General features: G+C 50.8%; 1 protein-coding gene across 4 annotated transcripts in view; it reads left to right on the forward strand.

Moving 5' to 3' along the window:
* The window catches only part of KIF16B (kinesin family member 16B), a 257,261-nt gene extending 237,748 nt beyond the window's left edge, over positions 1-19,513 (forward strand). For 2 of the 4 annotated variants that reach the window (XM_072943788.1, XM_072943794.1), the window contains one exon: positions 4,519-5,668. In XM_072943788.1, the coding sequence (XP_072799889.1) occupies positions 4,519-4,677 (159 nt within the window). In that variant the 3' untranslated portion in view covers positions 4,678-5,668. Of the gene's footprint in view, positions 1-4,518; positions 5,669-19,209 lie in introns of those variants that run through there. The other 2 variants (XM_072943791.1, XM_072943789.1) reach the window with 2 other exon arrangements.
* Positions 19,514-19,785: the final 272 nt, after the last annotated feature.

A 19,785-nucleotide genomic window follows, 5' to 3' on the forward strand; every position in this document is an offset into this window, starting at 1 on the left:
GAGTAAAAAAACCTAGATAAGTATCTAATATATCTGCCGTTCTCAAGTCTTTTTTGCCACCTTGGGAAACAGCTCGCGGGCCTCCACCCCCAACACGGTGGCACTGTCTTCCTTCTCCCCCTTCGCTGCTGTTCCCCCGCTCTGTCCCAGCCGCCCTCCCCTGCCAGCCCCTCTGTGCCCCGTCACCTCCTGGCCCCTCCCCGCTTCCTCAGTGGCTGAGGCTCAGACATCCCCAGGCCCCCTCTGGCTCTGCCACTCCATCCCCAGCTCCCAGTCTTACTGAAAGAAGGTTGGATTTTGTATGATTTTCATCCTCTGAGCCTCCGAGGCAGGGCTGCATCCCTGCACAGCCGCCACGGGTGCAGCTCTGTTCTCAGCAGCCCCGATCCAGGGCGCTTGACCAAGCATCCGGTGTGACACCCGCCACCCCACCAGGGCGGGCAAGGGTTGCAGGCCTTATGTGGTCCCTGAGGGGTCCCAAGATTTTAAATATGCCTGCTTTTATTTCTGCTTTTAACGGAGAAGATGCCGTGTGAAAGAAACAGAAAACTGGACACTGCACTTCATGGATCGTTCTGCTTTGCCCCCCGAGCCTGCTGGCCTTCAGGCGCTGGGACCCTCTTCCATCACGTGCACTGCCCTGGGGAAGCGGCTCAGCTCCTGGGCGGGTTTTCACGCACCAGTGGCGGCAGGGGTGTCTCTGGGTCAACAGTAAAAGGGGAGCTGTGACAGGAAGCACTTTAATTTTCTCCCTTCAGCCACAGGTGCTGTGGAAAACACTGGGCGCTCAGGCAGCAAAAATGACTAATATAAGTATGTGTGCACATAGGTGCGGATTTTATATAATGATAGTGTATGTTGAACACGTGCAGTAGCAGAGTCCTAGCGTGTTGGCTGGTCTTGGCCTGAGGCTTGCAGCCCTAAGGGGAAACTTCTTTCCTGGAGGAATAGTCATAAACTTGACTCACCAGACACCATTCTTGTGGATGGGGCTGGACTAGAGGCTTGTACAGGTTTCCTGGCAGGAGGAGCCGGTGCCTGCCCACTGCTGGGTGCAGCTCGGCCTGGACCTCTGGTGGGTAGGGCCTTGTCTAGAGGCGATTGTGGCTCAGAACATCTGCTAATGGGTGAGGCTGTGTTCCCACTTAGTATGTTGTTTGGCCTGAGGCTTCCCAGCCTTTAAGCCTACAGACTATTGGGTGGGGCTGGGTCTTGGTGCTAATGATGCAGTCCAGGAAAGCTCATGTAGATGAACACCCCCGGAATGTCTGCCACCAGCTTTTATGTCCCCTGAGTGAGCCGCAGCCATCCCCTACCTCCCCAGGAGAACTTCCAAAACCAGCAGGCCAGTCTGGCCCAGGTTTCTGTGCAATCACTGTCTCTGCCCCTGGACTCAGTGCTCGCAAGATCCCGTGCACCAGACACCATTCTGTAGAAGTAGCTTTCATCACTGAAGGAGATGCAGACAGAAGAACCAAACTGCCAGAGTCAGTGGGTGGGCGTGGTCACACGGAATACTGCACAGCGGCGAAAATGAACACACCACGGCTGCCCTTAACTTCAAGAGAGTATCTTCTGTGTGATCCTGTCAACATGAGGTTCAAAAACTGGCAAAGCCCACCAGTAGTGCCAAAGCCAGGACAGCGGCTGGGGAAGGGAAGGGTTGTGAGGGGGCAGTGAGGAGGGCTGTCTGGGCTCTAAAAGTATCGTAGTATTTCTATCCTGCTCTGATCACACTGGTGCATTCAGTTTTTAAAAACTCATTAGGCTATACATTTACGAGGAATGCCATTTTCTCTCTATTCACTTCAATTTTTTGAACTTAACCATCAAAGTCAGTCATGAAGATTTCCTGTAAGCACTTTCCCCCGCCTGGCGGTGTGCCGGGGATGGTGGGAGATTACACAGAAAAGTGAGGTGCTGTCCGTGACCTCAGGAACCATCTGGAATTTTGGTTCCGTTTTGTGTCCCCAGCCCTGGTCCTTGGGTTTGTCATTCCCCAGGAGGAACTGGCTCTGCCCACTTCACGCATGTGGCTCTGGAACCACCAGCCAAGGTCACACATCACCACATACACTTCAGAGCACTCCGAGGTCACTGCGAGGAACACTTCCTAATCACGGCGTTTCTTTGACCAAGGAAGCGGTCTGCGTAAAGGGAGCCAAGGCTGCCCGACCCTGCTGAGTGGAGATTTGTTTTGCAAAGAAAAAGCTCATCCGTAATATTTAGAATCAGTTGCCTCAGATCCTTCCATCTCGAGGTCTCCTCGAGGCACGCTAATGTGTTCAGTTTGAGCAGTGGCATCACCTGCGGCGGGCATCCTCTCTCTGTATAGTGCTGCCGGGGCAGGGAACGGGGTCTCCAGTACATTCTCTTTTCCTTTCTTTTATTTATGGTTTTTACTTCCGCGTCTCTCTTCATTATCCCTTCAGGCTTGGCAGGCCCTTTAAAGCGCCCCTGCCTGGTGAACTAATTATGACAAATGTTGATACAGCACCTGTTCCTGGATTTAAACACCTTCCATCCTGACGATTCATCTTGAAGGCGAGTTTGTCATGAGCGTCAGCCTGCATTTTCACGCCCTGGGAGACACAGCGGCTGCATGGGAACTGTTGCGATGCTGGCTCTTTTTCTGCTTTGCACCGCAGGCGGGGTGTAGCTCCAGGCACCACGGCAGGTGCCCCATCATCTCACTCTGCATTTCGCACATGTGCTTTTCATCCCAAGCGCTGGCTGGCCGGGCATGGTCCATATTGTCTAGTAACCCTGTTTGATGGCCCTCAGGCCCCTCTGGGTGGGTATTCTCAGCCTCCCTCCCCAAAGAAAAGTCCAGGAAGGTTCCCTTTTGCGTCTCTGGTGTAAATAAGGACTGGAGCAGTTGGCCTTGGCACTTTCTTACCTGGACCTGGTTTCTGTTTCAAGAGCCTTTCTTGAGGGATTATCACAAGACTAATGAGAGGAATATTGAATAAAGGAAAGAGAATGTGAGTTAAAACCTGTTGTTTTCAAGTCTCTTCTCTTGATTACTAGACTTGCTCACCTGATGATGGGTGTTACAGTAGTAAAAAGAGGTAATTCTAGGCAGAGGATGAAGATAACCTCAAATTAGATGACGTAGGGAGCCTTGGGCTGTGGTATGAATGTTTGTCTTCTTGCTCTGGGGATGGTTTCATGAGCTGATACCCGTATCAGCACGCCTCAGATTGGACATTTGAAATATGCAGTTACCAGGCATCAGTTATACTTCCACAAAGCATTAAAAATTAGATGCTAAAGATTTTTAGAAACTGTAAATTCCTACACAAATGTTAATTATTAGTGATCCTTGTTATTGTTTTTAAGGCAGTAGCTACCAAATTGTCCCTGAGCAGAATGTCTCCTTTCAGAGGTAAATTTGAAGTTGGCAGTTCACGCAGGTAGCTGAGTTCAACTTCCCCCAGGCCACGGTGTCCCAACTGTGGCACTAGTGACATCTGGAACCCAACAGTTCTTTGCACAGAGGTTGTACTGGGCAGGGATGTTAGCCTTGTCCCTGGCCTCCACCCCCACTCACCCCCCAGAGAGAATAAAAAATCTCTGTATCTCTGTTACAGAGCAGATCATCCCTGGTTGGGGACCACTGTTACAGGCCATGTTTCATAGACACACTTCTTTTGTTACCGAGTCTGTAATTACTATGTTTAATTTCTAAGTTTGGGACAGGATTTATATTTTTTTAAACAAGCTGAAACAGTAATAAAGATTCAGGCCTAAAACCGCCCCATCCGCCCCATTTTCTGTTAGAGATAAACATTTGCCTGACCTGAAATACACTATTTCTGTGTGTCCCCTTTTCTTTAATGCATCCCGCCAGCACCCGCGGCCCAAAAAGGCGGCTGCTCTGGCACGGGGGAGGGGCGACAAGGGGTTCAGAGCAGTTCATCTTAGCAAGGACTTCCTTGCACTGGTGATCGTAGGATTTGCAGAACAATCTAAATATTCGTGCTTGGAACTGACCCTCTTGTCCCCAGTATTTCTTTGCCTGTAGTTTATAAGCAGGATCCAAGCAGAGCGTCTGTGCTGTAAAAATGCACGTTTAGCATCGTGCCGACGGCCGGCCTTCTTGTTCTCTGCTTACCTGTCTTTCTATTTAATGAGTGAGTTGGGAGGGAAATGACTTCATTAAAAACAGGATATTGACTAGCGGCACTGTTACTGGAAAGCCCGCCCCCCCCCACCCCGCACACCCCCACCCGCTCCCGGCCCGGCACCGCCTGGCGGTCCTCTGCGCTGTCTGCAGGCGGGCGGGCCTGAGCCGTGTCTGGGAGTCAGCTCTGAGCCACAGAAGCGTCCCCTGCACGGTGGACGTGGTGGCTGTGCCCCTCAGGCTGGCGTGACGTGCGGAAGGCAGGCGGGGGCGCTGTGTCTGAGGACGGCTCCTCCGCGCTGGGAGGGACGAGCCTCTGGACGAGCCTCTCCTCCCCTCGACTGCCCCCAGCAGTGTCTTGACCGTGCTTTTGCCTCTTGTCTCTTCCCCAGAGGTACCTCAGGGACTTTTTCAGCGTGATGCTCCAATCCGCGACGTCTCCCCTGCACATCGACAAGGTGGGGCTGACGCTGTCCAAACACACCGTGTGCGAGTTCTCGCCCTTCTTCAAGAAAGGAGTCTTTGACTACAGCAGCCACGGGACGGGGTAGCGCGGGTGATGGAGGAACACCGACGCAGTGCCTTCTCGTCCGAGCGCGGGCCCCCGGTGCAGGGCCGGACCCCTCACGGGTTCACACCCAAGAGGCCGGGCTTGCGATGGTGACCCTGCCGGGCAGCTGTGACTGTCCATCGCAGTTGAATGTGGCCTTTTCCCTGTCTGCTTCCTCCTTGTTGTGCTCAGAGTCTGTCCTGATGGCTCGATTACCCCGGACCCTCAGAGCCAAGCCAACCTGGGGCTTCCCGAAATGGGGGTTGACCAGAACTCCCTAATGACTTTCATCTGGTTTCCTCTGTCACCAAATACACTCTTATTTTTTATATTCCTTCCATGTGGCTGGCTGTATCCGAAGAAAAGCCTTTAAAATTACTTCACTGTATTTCCGTTTTTCCCTGTTTGAGTCTGAACTTTTGTATAATACCTAAACGCTGATGTTTACACAGAATTTCATATTCTGCAAAAGGGATTTTCAGTCCAGTCTTGACTGGAGTCTTCCATGCTTGACAAATTGGATGTAGGTGACATCACTTAAAACTTTGATAAATCCATTCAAATAGGATACTTGTTTAATCTTGAATATTCGAGAAAATTTACCTAAATGGCTGCTGTACGCTTTCTAGCTTTCTCTGCTAAGCACAAAACAAGCACCTCGCTAAATGCATATTTTTAAACATTTTCTTCACATTTTTATTGCTGAATCGACTGGATCTTTAGCTGAAAGACTAGAATTTACTGTAGCTTATTAATGATCCCTTAAATGACTCAGGACTTAATGTAGCATTGCACATCTATGTACAGTAAAACTGCTTTGTTTTACTAAAGAGAGAAATATGAGTAGAAAAAATATATATGGGGTATATATTGAAATGTATATAATTCTACTCGTGATTTATATATGTATGCACTCTTGTATGATAGTTGTATCAAATATATTATCATTCACACCAAATTTATTAAAGGCATTTGCTTTTTCAAGATTTAAATTGAGCTGTTGTCAATATTAAATGAAGTTATGGAATCTATCCTGTAGCTCAGTTGAAGTGTGTGACATGATCATTCCTACTGGTCTGTTTAAAAATTTATCTAATATGCTTGGAAAGATACCTAATGTATAATTTAGCAATCGTGTTGCAGAAGATGTCGTTATAGTAATGATTGAAGTCACAAATGAATGGGTAACAAAACATGCTGGCATTCAATCTTCTCAAATGCCTTCACAACAGCGCTCTCCAATCTGAAAAATGTATTTAAAGATGCAATTATCCCGATAAGGGGGGAACTATTATTGTACTAATTAGATATAGTTTAGCTTGAAAAAAAGGATTTTTTTTTTTAATTGCTGCAGGAAGATTTGCTTTTGTCTGCAGTTGTGATTACAGGCGTAGGTTAGGGGCAATTACTGCTGGAGAATTTAAACCTAGAGATTAAAGGATAAAAGCTGGGAGATCATAATTAACCATGGGTCATTTATTTAAAAGGAGTCCAAGCGCTGAAGGTTGTCCCTCTTTTGCTGAGTAAACTAAATGGTTTTCTTCAGCTGATCAGATAATCTGTCTCCTGCCCTCTTGGACTGTATCCGAGGCCAGCCTTAGGGCAGGCGTTTTACTAAAATCACACAGGGCACAGTAACAACTTGGCAAGAATAAATAGACCTGTGTTTGTCAGAAGTGCAGGAAATTGGAAGACCCTTTGACTCCAATCCTCACCTTAGGTGATTAGCGTTGAGTTTAGGGTTCAAGTCCTGACAGGCTCTGGGTGAAGCTGCCTGTGACATGTGAGGGTCACTTCACTTCTCTGAACCTCTGTCCCCACCTGAAAATGAAGCTGCTGCCCAGGGTGACCTCTGGGTTCCGTTCCAGCCCGCGGCGACCGGCAGAGGGACTGTCCCCAGTGTTTAGATGTGAACTCCACACTTCTAATCAGATTCAAAGGCACCTTGATCTGAGTAAAACTGGAGGGAAAGGGGACAGGCCAATGGAAAGTCTCCTCTAAACAAATAATGGAATCCCTTCCTGGAGTGAAGAGAAGACAGATGACAGATGAGAAAATTAAAGAAGCTTCATTAATTTGGACTCATTGAAAGGAGTAAAGGAAAATTAGCAAATACGAATTTTATTACTTTCAAGTGCATCAAATAACAAAGGAATGCCAAGGTGACACTCCAGGCAGTTCAGATTGAGGTGCCATCAATCTGTAAATACTTCTGTAGTCAGTTGGACAAAGCCAAGGAATGCAACAGAATTCTTTAGGTAGAATGCATGCACCAAGCCCGTGTCTGATCGCAGGCGGTGTAGCGCCCTTCGGCCTGGCTCCCACCAGGTCCTGCTGTTTCGGAATTAACGAGATTCAAATTCAGCCCTGTAATTAACTTAGGCATGTGAGTCACGGGTAAGCAAGTTATGCTGGCTCCTTAATGACAGACGTCTAGAAGATTCTTGGCCCATGAGGTAGAGATGCTCTGAAGATTCATGAACAGGGTACCCAGGCCCCAAGGCGCTTCTATTTTTGTTTGTATGCAGGAAGATCGCATTCTGCTCAGTCTGGCCCCCATCTACCCACTCAGAGCTCTAGACAGCATATGTTTCAGAGTCAGAACAGAAGCAACCAGAAGCTTTCATAGCTTAGAGCATCCATGAACTCAGAAGCGTAGCTCTGGTGGAGATGTGGTGCCCAGCCTCAGAGCTGGGCCACGTTGCTGTTCTGGGTTCAACCTGTACAGATGGGATTCCCGCCCTCCCCCGACACGTCCCCCAGCACACAGTCCCCTGCCTGCCCCACCACCTCCTCAGACTTGCTCTTGGAGGAGGGGAGCAGTGTGGTACTGTGCCGTGGCGGGTTACTACTCATTCTGCACCCACCGCAAGCCAGCCTTACCCCTCAGAGAAAACACAGGTGACAGTTCAAGCCTGACGCACGAGAGAATATTCCGTGATGTCCTGTTTCCAAGCGGTTGTGTTGAAAAGAGGTTTTTAAATTCGCTGTCTTTTACAAATGCTTATAATGGTGCCTGGAGGCGTCATGGGTCCAGAGCTGAACGTTTCTGCCCCACGAGCCCCTGTCCTCTGTCTTCCTGTGACACACACCCGCAGGAGTGGTTCAAGTTAGAATTTGTTCTTGGAAAGGTCTTTTTTTTTTTCTTCAAATAAGAGGAGTCTGGAAATTTAGGTAAAATGACTCCATGGCAAAGTCAAATGCTTGCATTTATTTAAGTTATCATTACAAGTTGTTTATGTTTTGGGAAAACTAAAGACCATTCATCTAAGGAAGCTCATTCTTGACGAAATGAATCCTGTGTAACCCTCATTTTAATAACAAGGGCTTTTTCCACCTTGATTACTGACTTCTTTTTCTCTTCAGTTTTGAGTGATTTTTCTGATGCTCATACATTAGGTGGAAAATGATTCTGTGATGCCCACATTTTTAATTTCACACATACAGAATTATTCCCAAGTCAAAACAAATCCACACATTTCTCATTATAAATTCTACAGCATCATGTTTCAGATTGAGCCTACAGTGATAACGGGGAGCTAGCTGGGTCATGCTGGAGTTGGCCAGGCTGCTACCTCCAGAGGCTTCTTTATTTGGGAGTCCAGTAGGACCAGTAACATTTAAAATAAGGGAGGGACAGAAAGCCAGCTGACTGAACTGAAGGGGTTCAAGGATGTGAGTTCATCCCTGTTCCCTGCAAACAGCAGACACTTCTCACCGGGGAATTACAGACTCCAGGCTCTGGCACCCAAGGCTACCTCGTGACTTTCTAGAAGGTTCTCCCTTCTGTGCATCTCTTGCAAAATGACTAAATGCAAAATGTCCTTTCTTAAACTATACTCACTTGGAACGCCTTTATTTGAAAACAATGAGGCTTTTTCCCTAAGGACTACCTCTCCGAAAAAGGACCCTTCTGTGCAAATTTGAGATCCATCAGTTTGGATTTGCTCCTTCTCTGTTGCTGGATAAGGCAGACCCTCCCCCATCCAGAGAGAGACAAGATGTGTTTGCAAAAAAGATGTGCAAGCCATCTGTCTTTAAGATGAAGACGGGGAGGGGCACTAGGACAAAACTGGAAACGCACCGGGAAGATGCAACCGCACAAAGCCGAGAGCCTCGCTCAGGGTTACCGTTACACAGCTGCTCGCTACCGTTAAGGCAGGTCACCGGAAAGAGAAACCGTTCTCCAGAATTTAAATCTGGGGGAAAAAAAACATGAAAAATATTGTTAAACATCTTCTCTGTCTGAAAGCAGTTACTTTCCCCAAAGTGTCCGGAATCCGTCTGCCCAGTTAGTATTTGCAGAAGTGTTTGTATCTTTCCAGAAGCGCTTCAGGTTGTGCCTGAGAGCTTCTCACTACAGAGCAGCCCCAGGGGCTGCTCCCTCTGAGTCTCCCCTCCCCAGCCGTGAGGGGGGCGAGGGGGGAGGAGGAACAAAGCTGCTGCTTCAAAGCTCCAGGCAATAGCTTCAGAGAAAAGAATCACAGCGGACGGTAATACCAATTTGTGGTGATTAAGAGCTTCTTTTAATATTTGCACTTTGGTTGATTCTAAGCTCTATTAGCTTTTCTCCTGAAAACAAACCAGAAGCCATGGACAAGGTGGAGTTGGCTTGCCGTCTTGTGTGACTTTTTCCCATATAGTATTTTAAACCCTAATTTTGATGTAATAGCAATTGATTCACAGAGGGTGCGAGTAATGTTAAGAGCCTGGCTTTTTATCCTCTCTAAGGGGATGAGAAAGTCATGTTTACATTTATAAGGGACTTCCCACACTTTCTGACACTGGGCAGCCCCCAGGAGGGCAGCAGTCCCCTCAGGGTCTGAAGCAGAGGGCTCATCTGAAGACTGGCGGCCCCTGGGCCCGCTGTCTGCTGTCTGGGACGTGTGCGAGCCTGATGGGAAAACTGGTCCGGCTGAGCCGGCCCCCGCTGCGCAGGCCACTGCCTGTCCCCACCTCATTAGCACATGGGGCGAGCCGTTCTCTGTGAGCTGGCCCCTCTCCTGCTCTGTACCCCTTGGGGGCTGGGGGGGGAGGGGCAGGCATAGTGAGGTGGGTCCCCAAAGGTCCAGAGGTGTGGATGGTGCTTGCCCTAGTTGAAGTAATCAGTGTAAACTCATGTCACAGCCACCGCCCCGGTCCCCTTCCCGCAGCAGGGAGGGTGAAGGGAGGGTCAGCCCCAAATCTGACCATTCTGGTGACTCCACTGGCCACGTGCTGTGTCGAGGGCCTGGCTGAGAGAGGGATGCACGGAGCATGCTCAGAACTGGCTGCGTCCTCTTCATCCTTGGTCCTTAGAGGACCAGCCTGCCCATCAGTGCTCCATGCTTCACCTGCTAGTAGTTCAGCACAAACTCTTCTGCACCTTCCTCCTTGTCCCCACCAGGTGCCCGTGTGCAGGGTGAGCAGTGGGGCCAGGGGCCTGCCCTCAGGGGGCTCTCACTCCACTCACAGTCAGACCAAGAGTTGCAGTTACGTGCCCGCAACTTGGGAGAAATGTTAGGAAGGAGGAGTAGGAAGTGCTGGGGGAGAAGCTAGAGGCTCCAAGGTCTCCCTGAGCAGGTGCCGTGTGAACAGAGAGGTGCCCCAGGTGCAGGGAAGAGCTTCAGAGAGGGACGGGCCGGAGAGGGAGGCAGAGGCCAGGCGACAGGGCACCTGAGAGGTCACTGGCCAGAATTCTGTAGTGGGCTCGTGCCTGCCATCAGCTAGCACGTTTCAGAAGGATATTCCAGGGGAGGAAGATAAGAGCGCGTGACAACTAAGACCCACTCTTTAAGCCACGTGTCCTAGGGAGACACAAACTTCCTGATTAAGTACTGACCCGGGGGCAAGGTCGTGCACCCTCGAGGGGTCGGCTGTCCTGCGCTTGCAACTTGGACCCTTGGCACGTTCGAGAAGCATGATCTCCCCAGACCGTCGGAGGTCCAGCTGCGTGTGTCCAAACCCCCATCCTGCAGGAGCCTGCAGTCCCCAGTAAAGTCCGGGTCCCGCCTCGGGCTCCTACCTCCTCCTGGCTTTGGAAACAGCAGACAAGAGCGCCTCATGCAGGCACAGCTGTCAGGGAGCCACGTGCTGGCTGGGGGCTCAGTTTAGGCACAGAGCGCTGGGTTCCCTTTACACCTGGGGGTGCCACCTGCAGCCCCACCTGGCTGCCAAGTCACCTCTCTACATGCTGGGCCTGGACATAATCACCCCAGCGCCCCCACAAAGGGAAAGATTGTTTTCAGAGTAAACAGACAGCCTACAACCCATCCCGGGGATGGACAGAGACGCCCCTTTGCTGGACTAGAGAGCAGACACCTCTCAGGCACCCTGAGAACGCGATTCAGTGAAGCGGGCCAGGTGGCCCAGAGGCTGGCACCCTAACCCGGGGCCTCCAAAACATGTCAGCCTGGCCCAGTTTGTACGATTCAGTGCCGTCTTTCAGAAGGATTGTTGCTGTTCCTGCGTGAATTCTCTGGGCCATTGAGTGAACCAGCTTCTGTGCTGGGCGCAGGCAGAAAAGGGTCCCCCTTGGCCTCCACCAGTGACGGCATCACTAGTAGGGGACTGTTGGCTGCAGCCAGTGGTGGCTTCTCACAGAAGCAAGAGGCCACGGGACCAGGGCACGTGGCGGGGAGGGGGAGGGGCAGCAGTGTGGAGGGTGGCGGGTGGCAGGTTGTGCAGAGCGGGCCCTGCAGATCTCAAGCCACCGAATCCAGGGCTTTTCTCTGATGGGGACGACGCCCTTCAGCTGTACTGGCTCAAAAGCCTCCTTTCCTGGAGCCCGGACGGGTACGCGTGCCTGAAGCAAGAGCTCATTTGGGGGAGGTGGGGGCTCTTCAAAGTCTCCCCACATAGCTTTTAACAAATCTATTTAAGTTAAAAACCAGAGGAAGGAGGAGGTGGGTCACCTAGGACCTCCTGGCTGCCTGGGACGCCCCTTTTCCTCAGCAGGTAAGTCAGCATCCGGCTGCCTCTACCAAGTGCCTCCCCATCTCTGCACACCACCTGCTGACACATGTGGCTGTGACCCCAGTGAGCTGGGCAGGCCCCTGACTGAGCAGGGACCCTCAGACGTGGGAGGAGCCCCTGTAGTTTCTGAGAACCACGAACACCCTTCCCCAGTGCCCAAGCCTCCGGCTGCATCCATGAGCCGTGCAGAAGGAGAGTCGCTGTCTCTCCCTGCAAACCTACCAGTAAGGCAGCATCTGGGGTGGACGAGGAGCAGGTTGCCACCTGGCAGTGCCTGAACAGCACAACTTGGCCGGTTTTCAATACCTCCCAGCAGTCCGTGCTGCTCAGAGGGGCCAGTCATTCCTTACATTTCCCCCTGCGCCTGCAGCCAGGCAGAAATGACAGCAGCTGTGATGCCTCGTGGGGCATTCTCCAAGCTCCAAGCAAAAAGCCACATGAGGCGGACAGCATCGCACCTGCTGGGAGACGAGAGCAGGTCAGGGCTGGAAGGAGCCTTAGAAACAGTCTGGATCCCGGATCCATCCAGGAGCTACACGGACAACACAGTGTGGATGGAGAGGACACACCTCATGGAGGGAATTCAGGTCCTGCTGCAGAAATAGACCCATCAAATCTGCAGGCAGCCCCAGCCCGTGGTTGCCATTTGCCATCTCTGAATCAGCCCGATCTCTTAATTTTACTGATGGTAAGACAGCTTGAAGGAGGGGGGCTTACCCAGAGCAGAGAGCTAACTGGCCCCGATGTCAGTGTCCTGTGTTAGCTCCAGGCCCCAGGCCACTGCCCGGATGAGGGGAGGATGCTCTGTGAGAGTCAGGAGATGGAGGTCACAGCAGTTACCTTCACGAAGAGAATTTAAAATAATTGCAGTTAACTGAGGAGGTAAAAACAAAACAAAAACCTCAAAGCTATCACAGAGGTAGTAACTGCAGGAAGCAGCTGCCACTCTGAGGGCTGGGAGAACACGAGATGGAGGCTGGAATTATTCAAACTGAGAGCATGGACGAAAGGCCCCCACAGAGCTGAAACAGACCCCCTGTGGGGAGGGGGCACGGCGTTGCTGCTGGTGTCAGCGCTGGGGGGAAGGAAAGGTCCCTAGCTGGGGTAGGGATCAGGCCTCTGCAGACGAGGGGCCGCATCTCTGAAGGTGGGGCCATGGCCAAGCTTGTTGGCAAAGGTCGGGGAAACTGCAGACTGACTTCGGCTGCCACTACTGGGCACACGGCCACTGTGGCAGGGCTTCAAGGCTGAGGCAACGCTGACAAGAACAGGAAGTAATCTAATCGGCAGGAGGAAGCCAGCAGGAAGCGTTGCTGGGGTGATGCTCACCGAAACAGGAAGCAGATAATCGGGAACATGTCCTTTCCTCTCCCCCAGCCTCGCTGTCTCCCCCCAGTGCCCTGTCTCGGCAGAGCCTAACCAGAGGCCGCTGGCAGAGCAGAACTAGGTTTGCAGAGTCCTGGCCCCAGCAGAGTAGGGACGGGTGGGCTCAGAGCTGCGGGATCAGTGCTCATAACCAGCACACTGAGCTCCTGCTCCAGCTGAAGCCCTCCAGGACCTAACCCTCAGCAGCTACCAGTCGATTCTCAATCGAGAACAATCTAGAAACCGCCCCCTCCAGACCCCCACTCAGCCCATCCCTGGGCATCCCTGAGTTGCTGTGTGTTCTACTTGCTGGGCAAGGGACACCCTGGCCTGGGAGTTGAGCTCCATGGCCTCTGCCCTCCAGCAGGTTTACCTGCAAAGATAAAATTGTTCCAGACCTTTACTGGGGGGGAATCGAGAGACTGGACGCGCCTCTCTCAAAGCAGCCACTACCATGTGTACCTGCACAGTGGGTTCTCATCACGTGGGAAATGCTACCGCAAGCATCTCCTGCCTCATTTGGACTTTGCTACAGGTTAGTTTTCTTGAAATGGAAAGAATTATTCAAAGTCTGCTTTAAAAAGGCAGGGAACTGACACACCCTGGGACACCCATTCCTGGGCCAAAAGGAGTTGGTTTTTCTACATTCTTCCCTCCTGGGACCAAGAAGATCGCTGATGAGGACCACTCTAATTCCATGAGCCTGTGATGCAGAGCGACAGTCTGGGCAGGCCCGGCAGGCAAAGGTGAGGATGTTTCCAGAACGTCTGGCAAGGGAGTTTATACGCTGTTAGTAAATGCAGTGGTTTCCCATGGTCGTTTTCTGTGTGGAATCACCTCTGTTCCCCGCGGATTCTCCATTCAAGGTGGGCAGCTTCACCCCTCCTGCCCCAGCGATCTGAGTGCTGCCCACCTGAGAAGCTGCTTCTCTGTGTTTATCCCCAGGAGAGGCGAGATCGGCGGTCACATTCCAGATGCTGGGCTGTGACACTGACCTTCAGACACTATAACGACGTTTTTCTGGCCGTTCTGAGCTTCAGGACTTGGGAATAGCTATTTCCCAGAGACGTTAACATCCTGTGAGCAAGGGCGTGGGAGATGGGAGTCCTGGCTTTGTTTTTCCCGGTGTGTGGTTGGTCCTTCTGCGTGACTACTTTCCTAAGGTGGTGGCCGTTTCTGCTAAGCTGGGGGATCTGTCTCCCCACTGGAGCTTCTCCGCTCACCTGTGCACAGAGGTCCAAGAGGTAGCGCAAAGGGAAGTGGGAGAGGTTAGGCAGCAGGGGGGTCTCGTAGGAAAGGCGTTCAGAAAGAGAACAGGCTAGAGATTCCAGGATCACAGGAATAACTCTGATGATACAGAAAAGCCTCTGGTTCCGGGGCTCAAACTCAATTCAGTACTGTAATAAAATCCTCAAGCAATGAAATGAACAATTAATTCTTGCTTGCTTTCCTATCTCACCCCTCCAGTCAGCCCACACTGGCTGGGCTGGTGTTTTTCTGTCTTCTTGAAATAAAAGCTGTCCAGGAGGCTCAAAGAACTTCATTTATTTTCATTAAATTTCCTGGTATCCATGACAGACGACCAGCTCATTGGTGCGGGCGATGACGAGTTGGGGAGAATACATGTAACCACGAGGAGAGCTGCAGCTCATAAAGGTGCCAGGGCTGGGACTTGTAACAGTCTCCATTCGCCATCTGAAAAATACACCATCACAGGGCTCATCAGTGGGGGCAAGCCAAACTCATACCTACCAACTCAGGGGAACTCAATTAAAAGTGAGGAAGTCTGAGTAGATACAACATATTTTAAGCAATCTCTGTCACTAGCCCTCATCCGCTCTGCAAAGAGGAAATGGCAAAATACAGGTAATTCAGAAAACGCGTTCGAGCACGTGGGTTCGACATCCTCTTCAACCATCCTTTTAACACAAGTCTCTAGCTCAGACTCTGCCCGTTTGAGGTGTGCCCCTCTCCTTTCCTGGAGCAGGAGGAGGTCCCCCAGGACCGAGAGGGTCCCACGCGCCATCTTTGTATTTGCACACCGCGTGGAAGAGTGATGAATGGGGGGGTGTGTCTTTTGAGACTTGAGGAGTTGCTGCTTCCTGAAAGCCCCTGCTGTCCTAAGGGAAATTCAAAGGCAGAGATGGATAGACTTACCTGGAAGATGTTTAAGCCTAAGCCTCTCGCGTGCACAGGCTCCTTCCCAGGGAGCTGGGTTCTCCCGCTAAGACCTGGGGAGGAAGCAGCAGCCCAGCCGTTCGTGGCATGCGGGTCGGGGTGGGCGGTCTCTGCCCGCAGCTCAGGCGTCATCCCTGACACTCAGTGATCCCACAAGCACTGTGGGCAGAGCCCACAAGCTGCCTCCATCACCAAAGCAGCTGCAGAGAGATGGGGGCGGGGGTGGGGCCCTAGCTGAGCTGGACCAGCACCACCGAGGCCAAGGCCCCAGGGGCTGGTGTAGGGAGATCAGCCAGCTGGTGCTTTAGACAAGAAGCACTGCCCACAAGATGTGTCATTTCCAGGAACAAATGGGGACACCAGGAAAAGCCTATTTTTCTATTTCTGTAAAGATGATATAGCATTGATGAAGAGGTGATCAAAGAAAATGCAGAAAAAAAAATAGGAAACAAGTATTAGAGAACTTAGTCAAGCATTACATTAATAATGATTTTTTCAATAATTATATATGTTTGTCAAAACTCATAAAGCTGAACACTGTAAAGAGTGAATTTTACCCTATATGAACTATGCCTTACGCATATTCAGTAACTCAGTCAGTCAAATGTGCCAACTCCTCTATTCCAACCATGTCTGTTTCCTTGGTATCAGAGACAGCGACAAAGTTCTGTGGGAGAAAAACAAAAACACAACTGCAGCCTCCAGCTCCAGTTGGTGAGCTTAGGCCCCGGGGTCTGACTGGGATGGGGACGTGGGCGTGTCTGCATGCCTGTCCCCTCCCTCTAGCCCGCCAGCACACAGGTGGCGGGGACCGGTCCGTGGCTCACCCGACAGGCAGCAGGTGCTGCACAGAAGTCATGGAATGGATGAGCGGGATGATGTTCACGACCCAGGCCAGCTCCAGGTGGCTCCCCCTTCTCCCCTCCTCCCTCCGTCCCTCTCCCTCACCAGCACCACCACCTGTGGCTGTCTGAATTGTTTCCACCCTCTCTAGGCTAAAAGGCCATTGGCCAGCTTCGGTCAGTGTCATTCTTACAAGAAAAGGGACCCAGATGGCTTTCTTCCCAGCCTCATAATTCTTCAGGAAGACCCCCGAGGTGGGATATCGGAGCTCACCTGGATACACGGGGAGAAATTCACCAGGAAGCCGATGGGGTGAAGGGTGCTTCCCAGGGTTATCATGCCAGCAGGAGTGGGCGACAAGGATGATCTCGGTGTGTTGGGGGCCAGCAGGGGCGCAGTGTGCTGAGGCTGTGTGAGGGCCAGGGTGAAGGCTGAGGCTGCTGGGGCCAAGTTCGAAAAGCCCCCAGTGAGGGGTCAGACTTCACCCCTGACTCAGTGGGAAAACAGGACCTTTTTCAACTGGCAGCTTCAGGGTCTCTTTCTGACTCCCTCCACTTGCTGAGTTTGGGGGGCACAAGACTACATTCTCGTTCTCTGCTGCTGCCCCTAGGTCGGTGCCTGGCGTGCCCCATGTTATTAAGTTGGATTGGTGTGTATGCTGTGGGGCTGGAAACTGGGAGTAGTGATGACTTGCATTCCAAAAGGATCCCTGAGGCTAGTGCTGGAAAGGGACCAGCAGGCCAATGGGGAAGAAGTGAGAAAAGCCGGGGGACCATGGAGAATAGGGGTCCTAGCAGGAGCACCCTCTGTGGGGATGGGAGGAGAGAGTGGGCGCCCACAGAGGTGGGATCAACAAGAATGGGGGGTGGTGAAGGGGTCAAATGTGACTCCTAAACAAAGCTGCTGAGAAAGACCACTCCTCAAACTGTTCTGGGCTAAATTCCTGGGCCTTCCAAATTGGGCAGGAAAGGAGACACTGCGTTTGGGGTGGACCGGCCTTTCTTGCTCCAACATGAACAGACTGGAGATGCTATCCCAGACCCCAAGGGTGGAGAGCTGCTTCCAGGCTCCGAGCTGGAGCAGAGAGGAGGGGGAGGTTGACAGCCAGAGGCCCCCAGACATGCCAGATGTGACCTTTGCCCGTGTGTGTCTGTGGGACGGGGTGGGGGAGACAGCTGGGTTTCTAGGAAGTCTGGAAACAGCAGCCAGATGTCCCCAACCTGGGGACTGTCATGGCACGCCAGAGCATGAGATCAGATTTCAGAGGAAGGGGGACGGTTTGGCAGAGGCCTGGGGATAGGATTCTTGAGCAGAGATGGCCTCAGTTTATAAACCACAAAACAGTTGTGCAGGTGTACACTGCGGGCCTTAGTGCAGACTTCCCACGTCCCAGGTCATCCCCCCACCATCGAACGAGACGTGATCCATCCATCCTTCATCCTCTTTCCCTTCGGTCCTCAGCAGGTCAGGCTGGCCCGGCCCCTGGAACCTGCTTCCTCGTGCTTCTCCCCTCTCTCCTCTTTCCCTCCATGGCTCCGTCCAGGGACAGTATTTACAACCAGGCCCATGGGGTCCCCGGTAGGCTTCCTGGCTTTCAGTGAGGTCCTGTCATCTCACAGAGAGGATGCTCATGCAGCCGTGGGCTGGCTAAGCAGGTCTGAGATCCACAGGGCAGCATTAACGAAGGGAAGACACAGCAGTGTGGGCTCCACAGGCACGGGCAGAAGCTATTGTCCACGTGAAGGGGTAAAACCCACAAAGGGACCAGCAAGACCTCCCAGGCAGGGCCATTGCCTTCCTGCTTTTGCGCTTCTGTAAAACGGCTTGCTTCTAGGAAAACGAAATTTACCCCTAAAATTCCATTGGTTCCCAAAAGGCCACTCCTGATTGGTCCATTCTAAACCTTATTTTCATATGGCACGAACTTAATCAAAACTTAAAACCCTTTAAAATCCTGTGTAAACCTACGGAAGGGGTTCAGAGCTTGGAGTGTTGACTCCTCTGGGCCCACGAGCGTAATAAACCTGAGTTCTCCAATCCTGCAAGTGTGGCTTGGTCTCGCAACAGGATTCAGGTTGCTGTAGCACACAGATGGGATTTCCTCTCCCTTTCTCTCTCTCTAAAAACTCGACCCTAATTTTTTTTTTAATTGAAGTAAGTTGATTTACAATGCTGTGTTAATTTCTAGTATACGGCATAGTGATTCACTTTTAAATAAATATATATATATATATATATTCCTTTTCATATTCTTTTGAATTATGGTTTATTACCAGGTATTGAGTATTTTTCCCTGTGCTCTACAGTAGGGCCTTGTTGTTTATCTATTTTATATGTAGTAGTTTGTATCTGCTAATCCCAAACTCCTAATTTCTTCTTCCTCCCCACTTTCCCCCTGGTAACCGTAAGTTGGTCTTCAATGTCCGTGAGTCTGGAGTCTGTCACTGTTTTGTAAATAAGTTCACTTGTGTTTTTTTTTTTTTGACTCCACATATAAGTGATATCATATGGTATTTTTCTTTCTCTTTCTGGCTTACTTCACTCAGTATGATCAGCTCTAGTTCCATCCATGTTGCTGTAAATGGCGTTATTTCATTCTTTACATGGCCGAGTAGCATTCTGTTACATATATATACCCCAGCTTCTTTATCCAGCCATCTGTTGATGGACGTTTATCAGCCCTGCTTCTAAGGCCAATGGATTCTACTTCCAATGGATTCAGTCAAGCCCACACACGTTATCTAAGACAACCTCCCTTACTTAAAGTTAACTGATTGGGGGTTTTAATTACATATGCAAAAGACTTTCACAGAATACCTGGGCTAGTATTTGACTCACTGGGGACAGTAGCCTCCCCATCAAATTCCCATCAAAGAGGCCTGACTCACAATTTAGTGCTTCTGGGCCATCAAACTGCAGCTTAATCTTCTCCAAACCTGGAAGAGTGCTCAGAGGCCTGACTTCTCTGCACTGAATGACATTTTTCTGAGGTGCCCGCTGCCCGGCTCTGATGCTGGGGAGGGGAAGCTGCTGGTCTCCAGGGACACTCCACAGGCACGGATGGAAACAGTGACTGTCTCATTCTAGGGACGCTGCAACAAGCTTCCCTTGGTTCCCTGCTGGGCAATGAGAACCCTTGGTTTGCTGTGATAGCTCTTCTGAGATGCCCTAAACTTGCTGTTTCTTTTCCCAGATCCAGCCTGAACTAAAAAGTATCCAACGTGACTGGTGGGGACTTTGGACTCCAGAAATGCAACCCAGAGTAAACCAGGTCACACAGCTCACTTCCCTGGACCAGCTCCCAAAACTAGCATCTTAGATGCTCCACAGGATGGATGGTCAGCCAGGATGAGGTTGTGCCTGAGGAGATGGGGTGCACGGGAGGATCTAGACTAGCTGGGCCTGATATGGTGGGGATGTTAGTGTGAAAGGATGCAGATGGTGTCTGCATCAGAAACAACACAAAACAAAAACAGCGGAAAAATTTTGCAATATATGTGACAATGAATAATATAAGAGCTTGTAATATTAATAATATAAAGAGGAGTAAAGAGCACTTTCAAATTAATAAAAGGGGCACACAATCCACTTTTTTAATGGTTTTTTAAAACTCTTTGATTCTTACAATGACAAAGGGCATGAACACACAATTTTAAAACCAACAAAAGAAATTTAAGTGACCCATGAACATACCAACAGATGTTCAACTTTACTAGAAATTAAACATTAGAATGAAGTTGTCACTGTGCTATTATTAGAGAGACCTCAG

This window comes from Vicugna pacos, chromosome 19 (genome assembly GCF_048564905.1).
Source record: "Vicugna pacos chromosome 19, VicPac4, whole genome shotgun sequence".
NCBI classification, from domain to species: Eukaryota; Metazoa; Chordata; class Mammalia; order Artiodactyla; family Camelidae; genus Vicugna; species Vicugna pacos.